Here is a 17,590-nt window from a genome sequence, read left to right on the forward strand (position 1 = left end):
AATGTTGATATGACATCTGTTGCTCACTTTAAATTACCCCTTAGTCTGTCTGAATTCATCTTGAAGGCATTTTTGTAATGAATTTTTTTTTTCATGAACATTAATACAACCTGTGGGACATGTGAATAAAACAGAAAATTCACCAATCCTGCCAAGAGAGTAGCTTATGTGTCAGCTGCTTTTTTTGTTGTTGTTTTTTTGTTATCCTGCTTTCTGTGATACTAATACAGCTGGTTTCCAAGGCATTTAAATAGATAACAGGTTATTATACTATGGAGGAATTCTTCTTGAGAAGAAAGTGAATAATTAGGGCTACTTCGCTAACATGGAACCACTTCCATGACCCAAAAGCTGCTGCATTCAAATAACTAAACCTTGTGGTCTTCAGAGGAGATTGTGCTGTTCTGTCTTGCAGGTGTGTTTCCCACTGCATCCAAGATTTGTGAATAATTTCTTGAGTTATCTTTTTCTGTGGTCAGACTGTAGGAGAGCAAAGGAGTTTATCCCTGTGTTCCAGATGAGATGTCCCTTACAGCTATTTGGGTGACATTGGGTACTTCTTTAGCACTGGTCTGATCAATGTTTTATCTACTGTGTTTCATTCAGAAGTTATAAATATGACTTATTAAATCATGCTAAATGTTTGTAATAATTCAACCCATATGTGAAGGAAACCCCATCAGGTTTGTGAAAACTAACTTTGTGTTAATGTACATCTGTCACAATTTCTGTAGACACAAATGGATGCAAGTCACACAGCAGTTGGTGAATATTAACTTTTGGGAAGGGGAATGCTTCTTGTTAGACTTAAAAAAAAAAAGAAATTTAGAAGGCAGCTCAGTGAAAAGATGCTGGTGGGTTCTGAGGTAATGTGGAAGTCGTGCAATCTTTGTGCAGATGGCCTTGATCAAAACAAATCCTTTTTGATGCAAGGATTGTGGAGGCTTTATGAGGGAAAGATTTCTGAAGTCCTTTTGTGTCCATATGTAGTGAAATTCCTGTGGAATAGATTGGAGGTTTGCACCTGCTATAGTGTTTGGTAATGCTAGACGGCAGTATTAGCAGGTCATGATTAGCAGAAAGCGTTACACGACTGCAGAATAAACCAGCAAGCATCTCACAAGCACAGAGTCAAACAGTTACTAAGCTTGACAGGGGAAGAAAGTGGAAGATACTTCTTCTCTGCTATTCCTGAGCTTAATACAGACATTTCAGTAGACCTGTTTTATGGATGGATTTAAATGCTGATGGTTGTTAAAGGGACTTTTAACAGTCCATGGAGATCTTGTTTCTTTTTTTCTATACTGCTGTTCACGTAATTCTTCAAGGTGGTTGTAATCAATTTGATCAAGTAAACCTTATGACATTTTGCATTTCATTCCACAGAAATACCTCAGGAGCTTTTTCTCTGCAATGCTGAAATCTCCATCGTCTCCACTGCACATTGATAAAGTGGGGCTAACTCTGTCAAAACACACCATCTGCGAATTCTCACCCTTCTTCAGGAAAGGCGTTTTTGACTATAGCAGCCACGGGACCAGCTAACTTTTGGGCCAGGACCCTTCTGCCAGAGGAGCACAGTTGGAATGGTGCCTTCACTTTTGCGGTGCAAGAGAAATGGGGGGAAGAAAAAAGCTATCTTCCTCCATACCTGGGAAGTTGCATCAAAACAACTCCAGTTAAAGACAGCTGTGCCCCGACGCTAGCCTGTGTCCTTTACCAGCTCTCATATTAGTGCCTGCATTTTCCTGGCATGGGCTATACAGACATCTTTGTGTAAGTTGCTCTGTTAATACTGTACAAAGATTCTGACTCTTGTGCTGAGTTTGGATCTGCTCCTTAGCGGGAATGCTTCCTTCCCGTTTGCTCAGACACTTTGTCTGGTGGTGCGAGAGCATCTCGTGTTTACCATGGGAGCATGTCATGCTGACAGAGAGTTTCTGAGCAGCCTTTTGGTTTCTGTCTAAGCTGTTCCTTAAAGAACACTTCCTCTTTTGTTTCCTTATAGCATACTGTGTGTTCAAGGTAATGCTCATACTCCACTGTTGTTTCTTTTTTTCTTCCCAGACACACATTTTAACTGCTTGATTGTATGATTGTATAGTTTTCTTCAGAAGAATTAAAGGGCCTGGGTAACTTGAATGTTTACAAAAATATATGCAGCAGAAAGAATATAATTTAAACCCTGTAAAAGTTTTCCACACTTGGTTGTTTTGAAGCAGAACGAATCACTCACCGTTAATTAAGAAGCAGAGGAAGCAATAGTTACCGAAGAATGTGGTCAGCATCTTTTCAGATTTTCTAATTACCCAGACTGTTAAGTGGATACTGTGCACTGTACGGAGCTCATAGCTATGCATAAAGCTAAATGCAAAGTGCTATATTTCTTTTTTTGAAAAATACCTTCTTCACAATAGCATAACACTGTAAAACCTGGGTTTTATTTGTAACGGTTAAAATTTACAGGATTTGATTAATAGTACTTTAAAATTACTCAGGACTCATTCAGACTTGCACATGTATATACAGGTAGAACTCATTTTATATTGCTGTGGATCCAAAAATATATACACACTGTGACTGGAATTGAGTGCTTGTACATGTTAATGTATAATTGGTTGTATAAAAACCAGAATTGAACAACTTCCAGTTATTAAAAAGCATAATGAAAGGTAAGTTTTGTGTGCCATTTGTTAGGAGTGTGAAGTATTATTTGCGCGTTGCCATCACTGACCACTGGTAGGTCTTGGTAATCAAACTATTTCATGTTGTAGAAAATTATTATTAAAACCTGAAGTAACAACACTAGTGACATTTATATCTCATGACCTAAATTATAGGAACAGTAATGTTTTACATTTAATATGATGTATGAAGATAATTGGGTTCCATTACTAAGCTTCGCCTGCTACAATAAGCATTTCTAATTAAAAAAAAAAAAAGAAAAAGAAAAAAGAAAATAAATTATTAGAATGGATCATTTAAATTTTGAGAGTATGTTTATTACTTTGATTCATTTCATTGAAAACAAAAGTTAGGGTAAAATTTCTAAATCATCGGAAGCCCTATTATCAGCAGGGTAGACTTTAATGTCCTTGGATATGTCTGACTTTATCTGACTTAGGCATCTTAATACCTTCAGTTGGGAGCCAGGTTTTTAAGCTAAGCATTCCAGTCAAATCTGTTGATTCCCAAACTGGTTTTCCACCATGTCCCAGCTGTTCCCAGTCTCCCTCGTGCACTTCCGCACTGGAGCGCTAACCTTGCCTGTGCCTCATCACCAACAGGGACCCGACCTCGTGATCCTCACCATGCCCTGTGCCTGTACTGCACCTCTCTGATCTCTCCCAGGGCCTTTCTGTGCACATATCATGCCCCTGACCAGGCGGCAGTGTCCTCCCTTCCTTCTTCACCGCGCCATTTGGCTTTGCTTGTTTTTCCCCAATCAGAAAGTGGAGGTTGGGTGCTTGCTGGGTTCCTATGGTGAGCTGAATAACTGGAGTTTGATGTTGCTGCACACATTAATGGAAGATTGGTAACTTTACTTGACTATATTACCCTGATGTGCCCGTATGAGGGTTTCAGAGGCAGAAATTGGGCATGGTATTGCTGATTTTCATATTTGACCCTAAATCTCACTTCAAAACCAAAGAGTCTTTCCTGTTTCTCCATCTCCCTTGGCCTGCTCCCCCTCCTACCTCATTGTAATGCAGTACGATAAAGAATTAATGCTTCAGAGTTTTAAAAAATGAATTTTACGTAACTATAGAGCATTATTTCCTGTGTGCCACTTCTATGAAAGGACGTGGCAGGCCAAGAAATGGCAAGCTGCTTTATCTGCTGCACAAACCCAGTTTCTGCAGAAGTCCTACCTGAAAAACCACCAGTGGTGCCCAGCGCTTTCTCATGGCAAGCAGCGCAGAGCCTGACAAGCAAAACTCCATCGTGCTGCACAGCAAATGCTAGTCTGACAGAAGGGTTGCGTGTGCTGGACTCCCAGACGTAAGTCCCATGCTTCATGTCACTTTGGATTTGGAGAACCTGTTTTAAGGAAAACACAACTAGACAAGAGAGTTAAGTCGAGTGAAAAATATGAATATTTGTATTTTTCACATGATTTTAAAAGAAGACTTGTACTCGGTTCCTGTCTACAGTACAAATTAATTCAGGGAGAACCAGATGCTCTAGTGGTATAAACCTGCCAATAAGGTGGCTAATTTATGTTGGCTAGTTTATCTGGCCTGCGGTGTTAAATGTGTACATTGCAAATAACAAAGTAAGGGCCGATTAATCACTTAATTTAAAATGTCATCAAGTTAAAAGCTACAGAAATGCAAGTGTAAGCATGCCATTAGGACTACAACCCCAGGCTACCAGCTTTTCCCACCTTCTTATCTATCCTTCAGTGGCATCCAGAGTTTAATCAATGACTACAAGCTCAGGCTAGACTAAGAGGCATCTTTTAATAATTTCATCAGTAAAAAATATGATGGCTCTTTATAAGCTACAGTCTTTAAACCCAGACTTCATAAGAAGTTTTCAATAGAAGCTGAGATGCATGTCAAAATTATTAGCCATTTTTAAGATGTTCCAACAGCAGTGCCTCTGTAATTGGGCTTGTGGGCTTCGCATCAGCGAAGTCCTTAAGTGAAACCTTAACTTCAGTATCAGGACTATTTGTATTTCAACCGAAGTGTGTATTTAAGTGCTTTACTATACTGAGGCCATCGGTCTTACCTATGCAACTGAAGTTGTGCCTCCATTTAAGTCACCAAACCACTTGGCTCATATCCTTGCTGACCCTACAGCAATTTTTCATCAATAGGGTTGCACAAAAAAGGCCAAAAGGCACACTGGAGATGGCGCTAGGCTATTTTTCTGCATGACAACTTAATCAAGATGCAAAAAACCTTTGGGAAAAGCTTCTTGTTGGTCTGGACCCTCCACTCCTATAACTCGAAGTGCTTTTCCTCTGAATATGCTGCTTCTCGTAGGAAAGAGGTAGAGCAGCCCCCAAAGCCTTGCTGCTAAATTGCTCCTGTCAGTCCCCTTGTTCCACAAGCTGCCCTGTCCCAAGAGCCCACAGGGTCAGTCCTAAAACCAATTCGCAGCTGCTGCTGTTGGAGATGATGTTAGAGATGAGGGTCTTCAGAATTGCTCTAAAAACATGAGGGGAAAAAAACCCACTTGTGTAGAGCTTGGCTGGTTACTTCAAGTTTTTGCAGTTGATGCAGATAAAATGAGGAACTGAAATACGTAAATTTAAAAAAAAAAAAAAAAGTGGGACACTAAATGTGTTGCTCAGACAATCAGACCTAATCTTTCCAGTTTAATCAGTGGGCCTTTAAAAGCTATTGCAGAATTTCCTATTTACTGTCCATGTGACCTGTCCTGTATATGAGAGTAAGAAATACGTTTGTGCTAGACTGTGATAAAGCTTGAAATTTTATATGCTGCTGTCTCACTGAAGCCCCAAAATTGGAAGAAATGATTTTTTTTTTTTTAACTTAGCAAGATTCTTATGTCCACCCCTGGGTTTGTTTTCTCTGTGTTTCATTATATCCTGGGGAAAAAACCAAAAACATTTGATAAGCTGAAGAGCAAAAATTGGTTGGCTTCCTACCTCATCAAGGGACATAGAAGATGTTCCTTTGCAGGAAAGTCTTCATGAGCAATTAAGATCTATGGAGTTGCCTAGGCCCTGAGATCCAGTTAAAGGGTTGAAGTCTAGATATATTTTCTTGGCAGACCTATGAAGTGAATTTTTTATATACTCGATCCTGCCCCCCCCCTTTTTTTTTTACTGCTGTTTTATTATTTTAAAAGAGTGTTTTGTTATAATTGGTTGCAGACCAGAATGCAGTTGAAGATGCACTTTTTTTTTTTGGTACAATAACGATGAAGTCGATCAGAGAAAAAAGAAAAAGAAAGATGTAGGGAAAGTGAGCTGTGACCTGAAAATGCTTTTTGTGGGAAATAGATAAACTTCCATGATGCCATCCTGTCTGCTGTGGTTAAATCAGTAAAAGAGCTTGTCCAATTGGACAAAAATACCAGATCACAAAAGATACTGTTTTTTTTTTTTCTTCTCGAGATTGAGTTTTAAAATAGTTTTGAAAGGAGTGGGGGTGTGGGGAAGCCTTATTAAGAGATCACATTAATGTTTGATAAAATGGAGGCAAGATTTTGGACTAGAGGCTTTAGCCTCGTGTCTCAGCAAAAAATGCTAGCGACAGCATGGGAAGCCCTGTTTCTGTTTTCTTCTTTATAACTTTATTTTCTTTATAAACACTGACATTTTTCTCCAATGTCATGCTGACAGCTGAAGTGTCAGCTCCCCATAGCACAGCTTGTGCACTCACACAGAGTTTCAGCAGCATTTTTGTTGTTGTTTTTAAGCAGTCGGTCTTGGAAAAAGAAATAGGTCTAAGAAAAAAGTCTACAGGCTTTCAAAGTCCTTCTTGGTTTCTTTTGATGGCTTCTTCTATCTTCGCGGTTTTGTCTGAATGGCTTGTTCTCATTCTTCGTAAGTTTTCGATTATTTCCTTTCTGTTTTCTTGTTTTACAGACAGTTTAGAAGAATGTGCTGGGAAGAGTTGAAGAAAAAGAAAACCCTTTATTATTTGAAAAGATATAGTTATCTCGTCTTCTTCTGATCTAGCAAAGTGGAACATGAGTTTTTGATCTTTTTACATATTTTGAACTTCTGAGCCTTCAAAGGTCTCACATGCTACAGCTTTTTGGAGCATTATTGTACTTTTTCATGATCATTCCTATATTCTTTTCCATTGTAATTAACATTTGACAGGAGCCTTTCTTCAAACAATGTGTTCAAGGAGAGGGAGCCTTCTACTTAATGATACCTCCTATTTAGGTCAGGAGGTCTTTGTGGGACTCTGGTTTTTGTCACCATCCTTGCCCAACAGTGTATTTTCTTCATGTTAACCTGTTTTAATGTTGCCTTGAGACAGGGGTTGCCTCTGTGATAATCTGTTTTTCTCTTTCCTTAAGATATGGATCAGAGATCACAGATTAAAACCAGGTTTTAGTCACGTTCTGAAAAAATCAATGTTTTTAGGTTTTGGTATTGTGAATTAAATCAGAAATCAGAATCTCAAAAAGGGGTGTGGGGGGCGTGGGGGGAAAAGGGATTATTACTGTTGTGTGACCTGGGAAATCTCAGTGTGTTTTCAGGACTTCTGCATCATGGTTGTCTTTTATTCTGAAACTGAAACTATCTGCCTATCAAATCACTGTTGTTCCATTGAGTTCAACAGGAGGCAAGGTAATGTACTACTACTGAAAAAACAAGCCGTGGCACATTTCCATCCATAACCATCTCTAATTCTCATCATTTTAGTAGCTGAGCAACAGGGGAAGAGTGCTGGACAATGTGGGGGCAATACAGCCCTCTGAAAGGTTAGCATAAGACTGTGTAAGCAATTAGATACATATCTCAGTTTGTCCTGTATTCCAATCTGTCCAGTTTTGAGCTTCAGAGTGTTCATTAGTGCAGTGTGGATAAAAGAAATTGCTAGTTCTGGGAAGCAAGTGCTTCCAGGAGGTACGGTGGACGCCCTCTGTGCTGTGACAGGAAAAGGTTGCTCAACACTGTGTGAAATCAGAGTCTTGGACAAGCTTCCAAGCTGCCTGTGCGTATTGATTCTGGCACCTGCTTTCATAAGCAGGTGCTCAGGTTTATGTGTCCAGATGAAGTTACCTCTTAACATCTTAATTATATGCCAGACTTTGGCTTTATCCGTTGTGTGAGTAGCACTGGGTGTTGCTAGGAAAGGCAATGGAGAATGGAAGTATGCCAAAAAAATTGCAAGAAAATTTAAAAAAAAAAAACAAAGAAAACACAACCAAGTGCTTGTTCTAAAAACATATATCACAAATTTTTTAATCTGTGGTACCAATAACATTTGCATAGCATTATCTACTGAATGGAACCAGAATTGCTCAAATGTGGCAACTCCACCAGCAAATCAGAGCATCCTTCAGCACAGCTTATCTCATATGCAAGAGGATTTCACTTCCCCCATTCTCTTGTAGTGGTGGAGCAAGGTTTTAGTGTGTCAGTGAGAAATGCTGAGAGCTTCCCAGTCTTAAATAGAACTCTGTTAGGGTGCGTTGACTACATGTATCTCATTCTGTGTGAATTAAATCAAGGGTAACATTTGAAAGTCATACTGGGTAGTCTGGCCTTTAAATTCGGGATAAGATTTTACAGGTCAAGTTTTGGCTGCTTTATGAACACCCATCTGGCATCCTGCACATTACAGGACAAAAGGCATGTAATAATTTTTGCTATACCATTATGAAGGCTGTTGTATTACCTTTCCAGCAACAACTTGACAAGGCTGGTAAATGAGACTGCCTCAATGATGTTCTGGAAAATCAGTGAGAACAGGACTTTCTTGGGTTGAGTGATTTATTTTTCAGGTACGAGGGGTTGGACTGTGGTTACTAAGGCTTCACAGAGCTCTCTGCTGGAAATTTCATGGTCAATATCTCTCTCCTTGGAGGTATGCTGAACTTAGAATAACTAATTTGTTTTGTGAGCCTGTGATTGGTCTGCACTTTGGCCATTATTCACTGTTCAGGTGGAAACTTTCCTTCCTGTGGTAGGTGCCCATTCAAAACATAGGAAACCAGTGGTGACAGGAGGGTAGAGGCAGAACGGGACCAAGAAAGGTGCTGGTGCCACTTGGGCACCTCAAGAGCCAAGTCTGACACCCCTTCCCCAGGCTAATCTGCCTGACGAAGCTCAGGACTCACTGGTTACTTCCTACGACTTCCCACAAGTCGTGGCAAAGGAGCTGCTCTGTGGTTTCTCTGTGGGTTTCCAATGACATTCAGTTCCTCTGGTTCCTTTGCCCAAGCAAGCCCTTTTTAAGGTAAATCACGTTTCAGTTGCAGTTGTTCTGGAGATTAAATGCACGTGTTGTGTTGATCCCTTTTCACTCCCTTGGTGTAATTTGTTTACTGTCCCCTTACATATTGCCAGAGATGTGGGGAAAAAAAAAAGCAAGCTGAAGTACCCATTTGTTTTTGTATTTCCTCTCTGTTCCTCTAGCTTTATGATGTTCAAAACCCCCTGTTTTCACCTTCACATAGAAATGCACCTTCAAGGACAATTTTACACTCTGGTTGGTCTCTAGGTAACCTAAATTTTTCATTCCCTTATTATTAAACCTAAGCTTGTAACTGAAACTGAACTCTCATCCCTTTGCAAATTAACCCCTTGGTGTAAAATGTCAAGGATTTTCCAATTTGTATCAAATGGAAGTCACTGAAGCTGGGAACCTGTTGACACCAAGGGGTTAAATCTACAGAATCACAGCTAGTGCTGTGACTTACTAAGCCTGCCACAAAAATGTCCAAGAGCTGGTGTTATTAGGTCTTTTATTAGGGGATAGACTTGGGAGAAAACCAAACAACTTCACAGCTGTAAAGGAAAACAAATAAAGGGCCTGGGAGTGGAAACCAGCAGTAATTAGAGATGCATCCCATGTTAACAGGCCTTGGGGCAAGAACAACTTTTAATTATAAAAAATTCCTCCAGGTTTCTAATCTCAGTGCAGCTGCGGTGGGATGGTGCATGTGGTACCCATGGTACCATGGGGGCTGGAGCAGACTGGGCAGACTGGTCTGGAGTGGCTGCCTGTGGGAGGGCTGTTGGGTTTGGCCGAGGTGTCCCGCAAATCTCCCAGCTCCAGGCACGTTTTCCCCCCAACAGCCAGTCCAGCTGTGTGACCGCAGGTATGTGGGACCGCAGGGATGAGTGCAAGCACTGCTCTCGGTAAGGACACGTGGGCGCTCTAGAGGGCCACGCCAGGACACGAGAGGGGAGGAGGGCTCCAAGGCATCCCGCCGGCCCCGCTCCCAGCGCTGGAGCTGTCGACAGATGGTTTGCATGTTTGAGAAATCAAAGCCAGGATTTCTGCAGACGTGCGGTGTACCCCGGAGAGCCCTTCCTCGCCAGCTATTAGCTCAGGTAATGCAAATAGGCCAAGAAGTAGAAAAACGAGCTTTCCATCCGACTCCATCACCAAATGCTCCTTCCCTGCAGTGCGTGGGGTGGGAGCGAGAGCCGCAGCCAGACGGCGAGGAGGACCCCAAGGGTGCGGGCAGCCCTGGGACGAGCGCTGCCCACCCCTGCTCCCAGCTCGGCACAGCAGTTTGGCTTGTTCCCCACACCGCTCAGGTACAGACTGGGAACACAGCATCATTTTCTGGCCACACAAATAACACAGTAGTTTAAAAAGCAAAATGCGAATGTGATGTAACAGGGAGATGGGCAGGGTAGGACAGGGAACAGGGGAGTGAGTTTGGATTTGCAGAGGATAGTAAATCTTCGGGTGTTCAGGTTTTTGGAGGATTGGGCTCTAAAAAGACTTACATGTATTGTTTCCTCCTTGGTGAAACACTGATTACAAGTAATTCTAAGGTTTGTAAGGCTGGAGACTGGCAATCTCACGTTATTCAAAATGTGCTGTTTCCTCTTACTGTTGCCTGGCTTTTCTTCTACAGAAGATATTGCAGCAATTTTCCCGACAGATCTGATAGTCCATCTCTACCGCGGAGGCTTTAGAAGATATTTGCTCAAGGAGAGCACGTTCCCAGTACCACCAATTCCATGAAAGTACTAAATTAGGATATTAGTTATTAAACTCAACTACACAAATTACCATTTATATCACTATAAATCTGTCTCTACTGAGCAACCATTTTTATGGTGATGATCCTAGTATTTACATAAAAATTGCAGTACACAAAGTAAATTATGTATTCCAATCTGCAATTTTTGCCAAGGATTTACACATGCAGAATAAATTATTTTCTCCTTCTTAAGCAACAGTAATCATAAGTAATGTGCAGAAACATTCATAACCGTGGTCTCACATGAAAGCTACGTTTTTTGCCTTCGTAACCTGCTGTAATTACAGTGTACATCAATTCCACCATAGGTAGATCCACCAGGTTTTTTTCCCCTGTTTTCCTCATACAATTTTAATGAGTATCCCTGTTTAGAATACAACATTTTAAATTAAAAAATTAAAAATTTAGAAGTAGATTGTTTCCCTGACAACAGTGACGGCAACATTTAATTCCCCCCTGTGTTATTTGTAAATAAATACGTACAGTTGCTGATACTAGTGAGATAATGTGCCTGAAGCTAATTGTGCCATTACAAATATTTTGAGCCTGAGCTTGATAATGCAGGTCGTGGTACTTAAATATGTATGAACTGAACTAATTTAACCTTTTTGCTGCTTACCCGTGTGTTGACAAAACCTTTTGTAATGGGGCTACATGGACATCACAAAGCAGCAGAGTTATGCTGGGTTGGGTGTTGTGGGGTTTGGGTTTTTTTGGACTTCTGGTGGCCGCCCAAGGGAAGAGGCTTGCATGGGATCATGGGGGGTGTGGAGCAGATCTTGCCAGCTTCCTTCAGCCCCACGGATGTCTTCTCCTGGGGGCTTGGGGTGGGTTGTACTTGTGAGACACCCCAGACCTTTCAGCACATATGGTATTTAAGAGAGCTTTGCCTTAGTAAGCCCTGCATAAAGATGGCAGGCTTGGCCCTTTGATTTATTAACTAGTCTCCAGGACTGGTCCCAGGAGGAGCTGTGTGTGGATGGGTTTTGCTCAGAACCATGAGTGGCAGTGCCCTGTGGTTGTGTTTGGAGTCTGTGCCTCTGCAGAGCAGCCACGCAGTCATGTCGTGCTCAGCTCCTGATGGTGAGGCTGGCCGGGACGCGGCCAGAGGCAGGGTCCCCGCAGGGTGTCTGACAAAGGCCAGCTGTACTTTTGGCACTGCAAGTTAAAGAGTCATTAAGATAGAAAAAGATGAGGGAGAGAAAATGCCAAGCTCTTTGGTCTAATCCTCATGTCTTGCCTTATGGGTATATGAGAAATCATTTAAGTTTACAAGCTCCCTGTTTGCAAGATATTCTGCCTGCCGTGAACTCAACTCTCGATTTTGTCCTACCGAGCATCAAGCTCAGCTCTAGTGGAAAAAGTCCTTTTAAACTTCTCTGTCAGCATTGCTTCTAGGCTCAGGACTGCTGGTTTAGCCTGTAGAGAGCTTTGGCTGGGCTCAGTGGTGCTGTGCCTCTCAAAGCAGGGCGCAGCTGGAGGCGAGGCAAGCAGATTCCTCGTCTCTGCTCCTCTGATCTCCGGGTTGAGCCTCGCTGGGGAGTATCTCCTGCAGGGCTTTGGCTCAGTGCGCTCCCTCGGGCTGGTAGCAAATGAACTCTTGCAGCATCGCTGCAGTGTCAAGATTGGCTATGGATAGAGTGAAATGTTTAATGTACAGGTTCTCTTAGATTTCTTATCTACCCTTGTCATGTTCTTTCATAGCTAATCAAGTGGGTGAACCAAGTAAAAATTTACCGATGGTGTAGGTAGTGCTAACCTCAACTCCAGCATTAGGAAACCTTGGAGACCAAATTGTGGTCGCCTCCCTCTTGGCATGGCACCGGCTCTTCCTCCCTAAGGCTTATGTGTGTCAGCTGAAGGCTGCAACCAGCACAGCATACACAAATTTGCTTGGACGCTTTGGTAGCTGGACAGGTTTGTTGTCCTCATTGTATCGGCAAAATCTTCAGCAGGACTGTCAAGGCTGGCTCAGATCCTCAACCCATCCCTGCTGCTGGGGCTTGATCAAAGTCAGCGGCACTACAATGTTTTATCAAGTCTGAGGCACTCTCTGTGTGCTGTGGGGAAATATAATCCTGAAAGCGGCGTATTTTAGGGGATGCAATTTCAGGAGAGCAGAGCGTTGCTCCTGCAGGTCTCTTAGCTGGGAAATGGGCTGCCACAAGTCACCTAATAAAGCTCGGGGCAACACGCCATGAGGTACCATGATGGAGAGGAGGAAAAGCAGACATAAAGGGAGAAGACGTAATGAGAGAGAAAAGGCTTGAAAACTAGACCATCATGGTTCAAGTCACACTAAAAGGATTATTTGGTTGTGAATAATGGGGTCAGCAATTCTGTATCTAACTGGAAGAACCATGTGCTGTCCCATTACAGCAAGCTTAAAGCTTGTTAGATTTAATGTGTTGAAATAATGTTACACATAGTCAGCCTTGGTCCCTGCCAGTAATTAATGTGAGTGCAATTAATCTGAGTGGAGATGACACCTTTTGTCAGCAACAGGTAATCCTTTCTAGCAAAGGTAAAGCTGAGCAGGCAGTTGAAAGGGAAATCATTAGCAATGTTCCTCTGCGATCGCAAAGTTTGTCTTCACACCTTGTTACTTCCCTAGATGGATGAGCTAAAAGCGGAGAATAACAAAACAAGAAAAAGCCCTTCATGAGCTTCTGAAGCCGTTCTTGCTGGTTGAAAGGAAAGCTTTCCTTTGTACATGTTGATATTTCTTAAATGAGATGCTTTGATAGTCCCCGAGCGATTTAGCTCATCTCGCAATAAATGTGGAAATTGAAGGAAGTACTCAATTTGTAAGACAATCATATTGTTTGAACAAAGATTGTGTACAAGTGCCTTTGTTTAGATTTAGCACATTTAGGCATGTTTATATCCATTACTTCTTTGCTGGAGTCTCCGTCAGAAATATGGCCCCCATTTGGGTACCAGACAGGACGCTTTAGACTGCTTTCCATGGCCTGGCCAACCAGCGCTGCCTGTGACTGTCTGGGGACCTCTGCAGAAATGTCAATTAGCAATAAAAGTTCTGCAAACAAGCGTTATGCCATCTCCTTATACCTCCCCTGCTGCTGCTCACAGTCGCACAGTAATGTCCAGAGCTAAAAAATGGATGTCGTGGGCTTCTGCGGCTCCTCCGTTGCTCTAAGTTCAGCATGGTGTTTTTCTGGACATGCTTTCATGTGGACGTTGGAATGTCAAATTGAAAATAGAGGATTTAGCCACTGGTATCCTTTCTCAAGGGATGCTTTTCAGATTGGAGTGCCTGTAGCTTACATCTAATTCCTCTTGGGCTAAACATCTTTGCTTTTGGTTCCTGTCTGTGCTTTTCTCTCGCGTGGCATTTCTGCAGGTGACTCGGGAATCTCTTCGCTCCTGGGTGTCATCCACACAGCTCAGAGGAGCTCAGCAGGCATTATTTACCATTTCTGTCGTCAGTTCCTTTTTTGCTTGTTTGTTTGTTTGTTTAACTGCAATCCCCTTGATTTTAAAAAGGAAAAGCCCCTACGTCTGAGCAGTGTCTGTCTTTCTTCCAGTGTAATTAATTATCTATTCAGGGTGCTGCATAGATTGCCCCATCAGCAGGTGTGTAACTCAGGGAGGTTTTCCCAAGTGGAAATCCCTTCTCTGATTGCCCCGAGGGGAATGAGCTATGGATTTGCCCTAGCTGTGTGGGGTGGAAGGAGAAGCCCAGAAGCCTTCCCGGCACTGCCATCATGCAGGCACAGAGCTGGGTGCGCAATGCACTGCCTAGAAGGAGGACGCAACAGCAATTATCACATCAGTGACAGCCTTGCAAGGGAGATGAGAATTAACAGTGGTTAGATTGGGGACTGGAGAGCTTGCCTGTTTGCTGCTCTGCAGCACTGCCTGGAAAAGCATGTCTTGGTGTTAAGGGACAGAGGCAGGGCTTGGGCTAAACTTTTCTTCCATCAGGCAAGTGCCTAGGTACCAGACATCGTGATACTTCCCACGTAGCACCCACGAGCCTGAGATGAGTCTTTAGGTGCCTTTTTCCTACCCGAACATGATGCACCTCCTAACGTAGGGCTACATATCTGATTAATGTCATCCACGTGGCATTGAGTTTGTCAAGCAGCGCAGTGTTTTGATTGCAAGCTGACATGGGCTTTTTTGAGCACTGCCAGCGGTCAGGTGCTGTGCAGATCTGGTATATAGTGCTCCTTTGCATGGAGTTGCTTCTTCCCTTTTGAAATAGTCTTACAAAGCCAGTGTGCTCCAGAGATGAAGGGTGCTGTGGGCACACCCATGCATTTTACTTGGCTTAACTCATTTGTTCTTTTAATCGTTCATTATCCATTTGGGAGCAACTTCAAAGTGCTGTTTCTCAGCAAGACACGTTCACCCCTATCACTCGAATATGCCCAAAGCCAGTTTCCTGCAGGACTTAATTTTTTTTTTTTTTTTAAATGTATAGTATTTCAAAGTTGCTTTATGATTAGACCAGGATCACTAGCAGTCGAATCTGTCACGATCCAAAGGTGTTTGAGGGCATATTTTTCCTAATCCTGAGTGCAGGCATAAAGGGCTCAGCGGCAGAAGGCCTCCAGGTACTCCACTGCTCCACATAAAAGAATAATAATGGATGTTTTCATTAATAAAAGTGCAGACCATAGCTTATGCACTCCTAATCCTGGAGTAATTAAATGGCTGGAGAGAAGGATGATTCATACCAACACTTGCAATGCTCCAAGAGTTCCTTTTCTGTATGTTTGAGTGTGTCTCTAAGAATGAATATGCTTTGTTATATCTTGTAAATAATCTATTATGCTCTTGTTAAAAAGCTGCTTTCTGGGGAGAAAAAAAAAAAATCGCTGTATTTGGTCATCATGGTATACCACACAAACCTAAGGTTGACTAGTGAGCATTCAAAGGGAATAGCGTGAGATCTTGCAGAAGAACATTTCTGGCAGAAGCAGTCCAAGGCGAGAGGGCTCTGCCTGCGAGTGGAGACGCAGTCTTGTAGTGGTTTTGGTGTTGTGAGCTCCTACTGTGTGTCTCATGGTGTTGGGGGTTACAAAACACCCCAGCGTTGGGAATTCTTCAGTTCTCTGTGAATATCAGCTTTCATCAAAAAAGCATTTTATTTTTTTCTTTAGTCCTCATGACTTAAGAAAAATGGTCACAAATGTCATCCTGCAGGCTCAAAAACCCAACAAAAAGAACTCAGGTTGACTTAACATTTATCTCATGATTAATACTGGGGCTGACTTGCCAATTTATACTACTTGAAAGACCAACTTAAATAACCTGTAGCATTTATATACTACCCTTCAGATGTGGATTGAAAAGCCCTTTCAGATGTGAAACTCTGTCCCTTGTGATATACTTGTGATAGATTGTTACTGTGAATTTCAGGTAATTCAGTCTCATTTTTCTGTGGTGATTTTTCTTAATTCTGTCTTACTTTTCCATGAGTGATGGGCTGTACATACACGTTGCTCTTGCTGGGATCTATAGAACCCTGCAACATCCAGTGATTTCACCACAAAATTATCTGGCTGGGTACTTCACCTGCCTGAAAGTTAATTTGGAGAAGGGCTTGTGTACAGAAAAGAAGCGACAACCGAGAGGTGATATTAAGAAAACGTAGCAAGGAAATCCCCCAGGAAGCAGAGCAGCCCCTCATATTCCCCAGCTGAATTAGCTCACAGGTCTTCGAGAATATACCCAGCTTGGGAGCAAAACAGAGTGCCTTTCTTCTGCTAACTTTTAAAAATGATCTTTGCTTGAGTAATGCCAAGCTATGTCAAGGTAAACTTATATAGGAATAAAATGTTATTTGCAAGAGAAATTTGGGGAAATACTGGCAGTAGATGGCAGAGGGTGATGCAGGACGCAGGATTGTTCTTGTCTTTTCCATGAGCTTTCTCTGAGTGCTGCGGGGAGAAGTGAGCTCTGCAGTCAAAGGACACTCAAAGGACCACTGACTGCACAACCAGTGAGTGTTGGTGAAAGCCTCTGCCTTTCTTTAGCTGATACGTTAGTATGGATTGGCAGCACCTTCGCTGCACCTCTGAGCCTTTCGGCTGGAAGTATCCAGAACTCACCTCTTGTCTTGATTGGGCTGGACTAAATCAAACTGCACCACCCCTCCTTCCCCGTTTTTTTCATGTCTTTTCCTGTGTAGACTCTAAAGAGAGCTTCCATGTTTACATTTGTGTATGACTAAGCACCTATTAGAGGAGCTTGGGGTGGTCACTGTGAGTTAGCTGGCCCAGGAAGGCTTGGAAGTGAGCAAACCCAACCTCACAGCTAATCCCCCAGCCAGATTCTCTTAGCATCTCATGATGTAGCTCTCCTTTCCCCACTTGCTCAGAAATAACAGACATAATTTTCCACTGAGAGATAATTTACAAGGCAGACAAGCTCACAGAAGCAGTAAGAGCTAAGCAATACACCCCAGAAATCTCATTGCTATATGGTAAATGTAGCACCAATTGCTTGTATGCCGATATTGGCATCTCTGACCCCACTGTAGGAAATATTTTTCCTACTACCATTTAGGAGAAAATTTCCCTCCAGCATAGCCATGAGCTGATGGTGGTTCAGCAGAGCTCCCTTGCCAAAATCTTGTCTTTTCCTTTGTGTTACCACGCCCCAACTTGCACTCGCTTTGTGCACCCCCAAGAGAGTAAATGTTTTGATAATCCCCAAATGCGTGACCCTCCCTCCACAATATTGAGCTTCATTCCACTTTAATTTTTCCCAGCTCCTCAAGGTTTTCTAGTTCTTCCCGTTTAATGCTATGGTCCACCTCTATAATGATAAAGCCCCTGATTTGCAGTTCATATCTTTCTTCCCTATGGATATGATGTCTGTTGAGCAAACCCTGTTACCTCCACCTGTGCCTCAAGTGTCCCAGATATAGGCACTGGGGAGGGGATAAGGG

The 17,590-nt window shown here is 42.5% G+C and overlaps 1 protein-coding gene across 9 annotated transcripts in view; it reads left to right on the forward strand.

The window, feature by feature from the left end:
* Nucleotides 1–7,069, forward strand: part of KIF16B (kinesin family member 16B) — a 153,043-nt gene extending 145,974 nt beyond the window's left edge. For 5 of the 9 annotated variants that reach the window (XR_003924585.2, XM_030022323.2, XM_030022327.2 and 2 more), the window contains one exon: nucleotides 1,387–2,671. Coding sequence is in view for 4 of the 9 variants with exons in the window: in XM_030022323.2 (XP_029878183.1) it covers nucleotides 1,387–1,545 (159 nt within the window). In the remaining 5 variants the exon portion in view is untranslated. Of the gene's footprint in view, nucleotides 1–1,386; nucleotides 2,672–6,568 lie in introns of those variants that run through there. The other 4 variants (XR_003924586.1, XR_003924588.1, XR_003924584.2 and 1 more) reach the window with 3 other exon arrangements.
* Nucleotides 7,070–17,590: the final 10,521 nt, after the last annotated feature.

The sequence above is a fragment of the Aquila chrysaetos genome, chromosome 8 (genome assembly GCF_900496995.4).
Source record: "Aquila chrysaetos chrysaetos chromosome 8, bAquChr1.4, whole genome shotgun sequence".
NCBI classification, from domain to species: Eukaryota; Metazoa; Chordata; class Aves; order Accipitriformes; family Accipitridae; genus Aquila; species Aquila chrysaetos.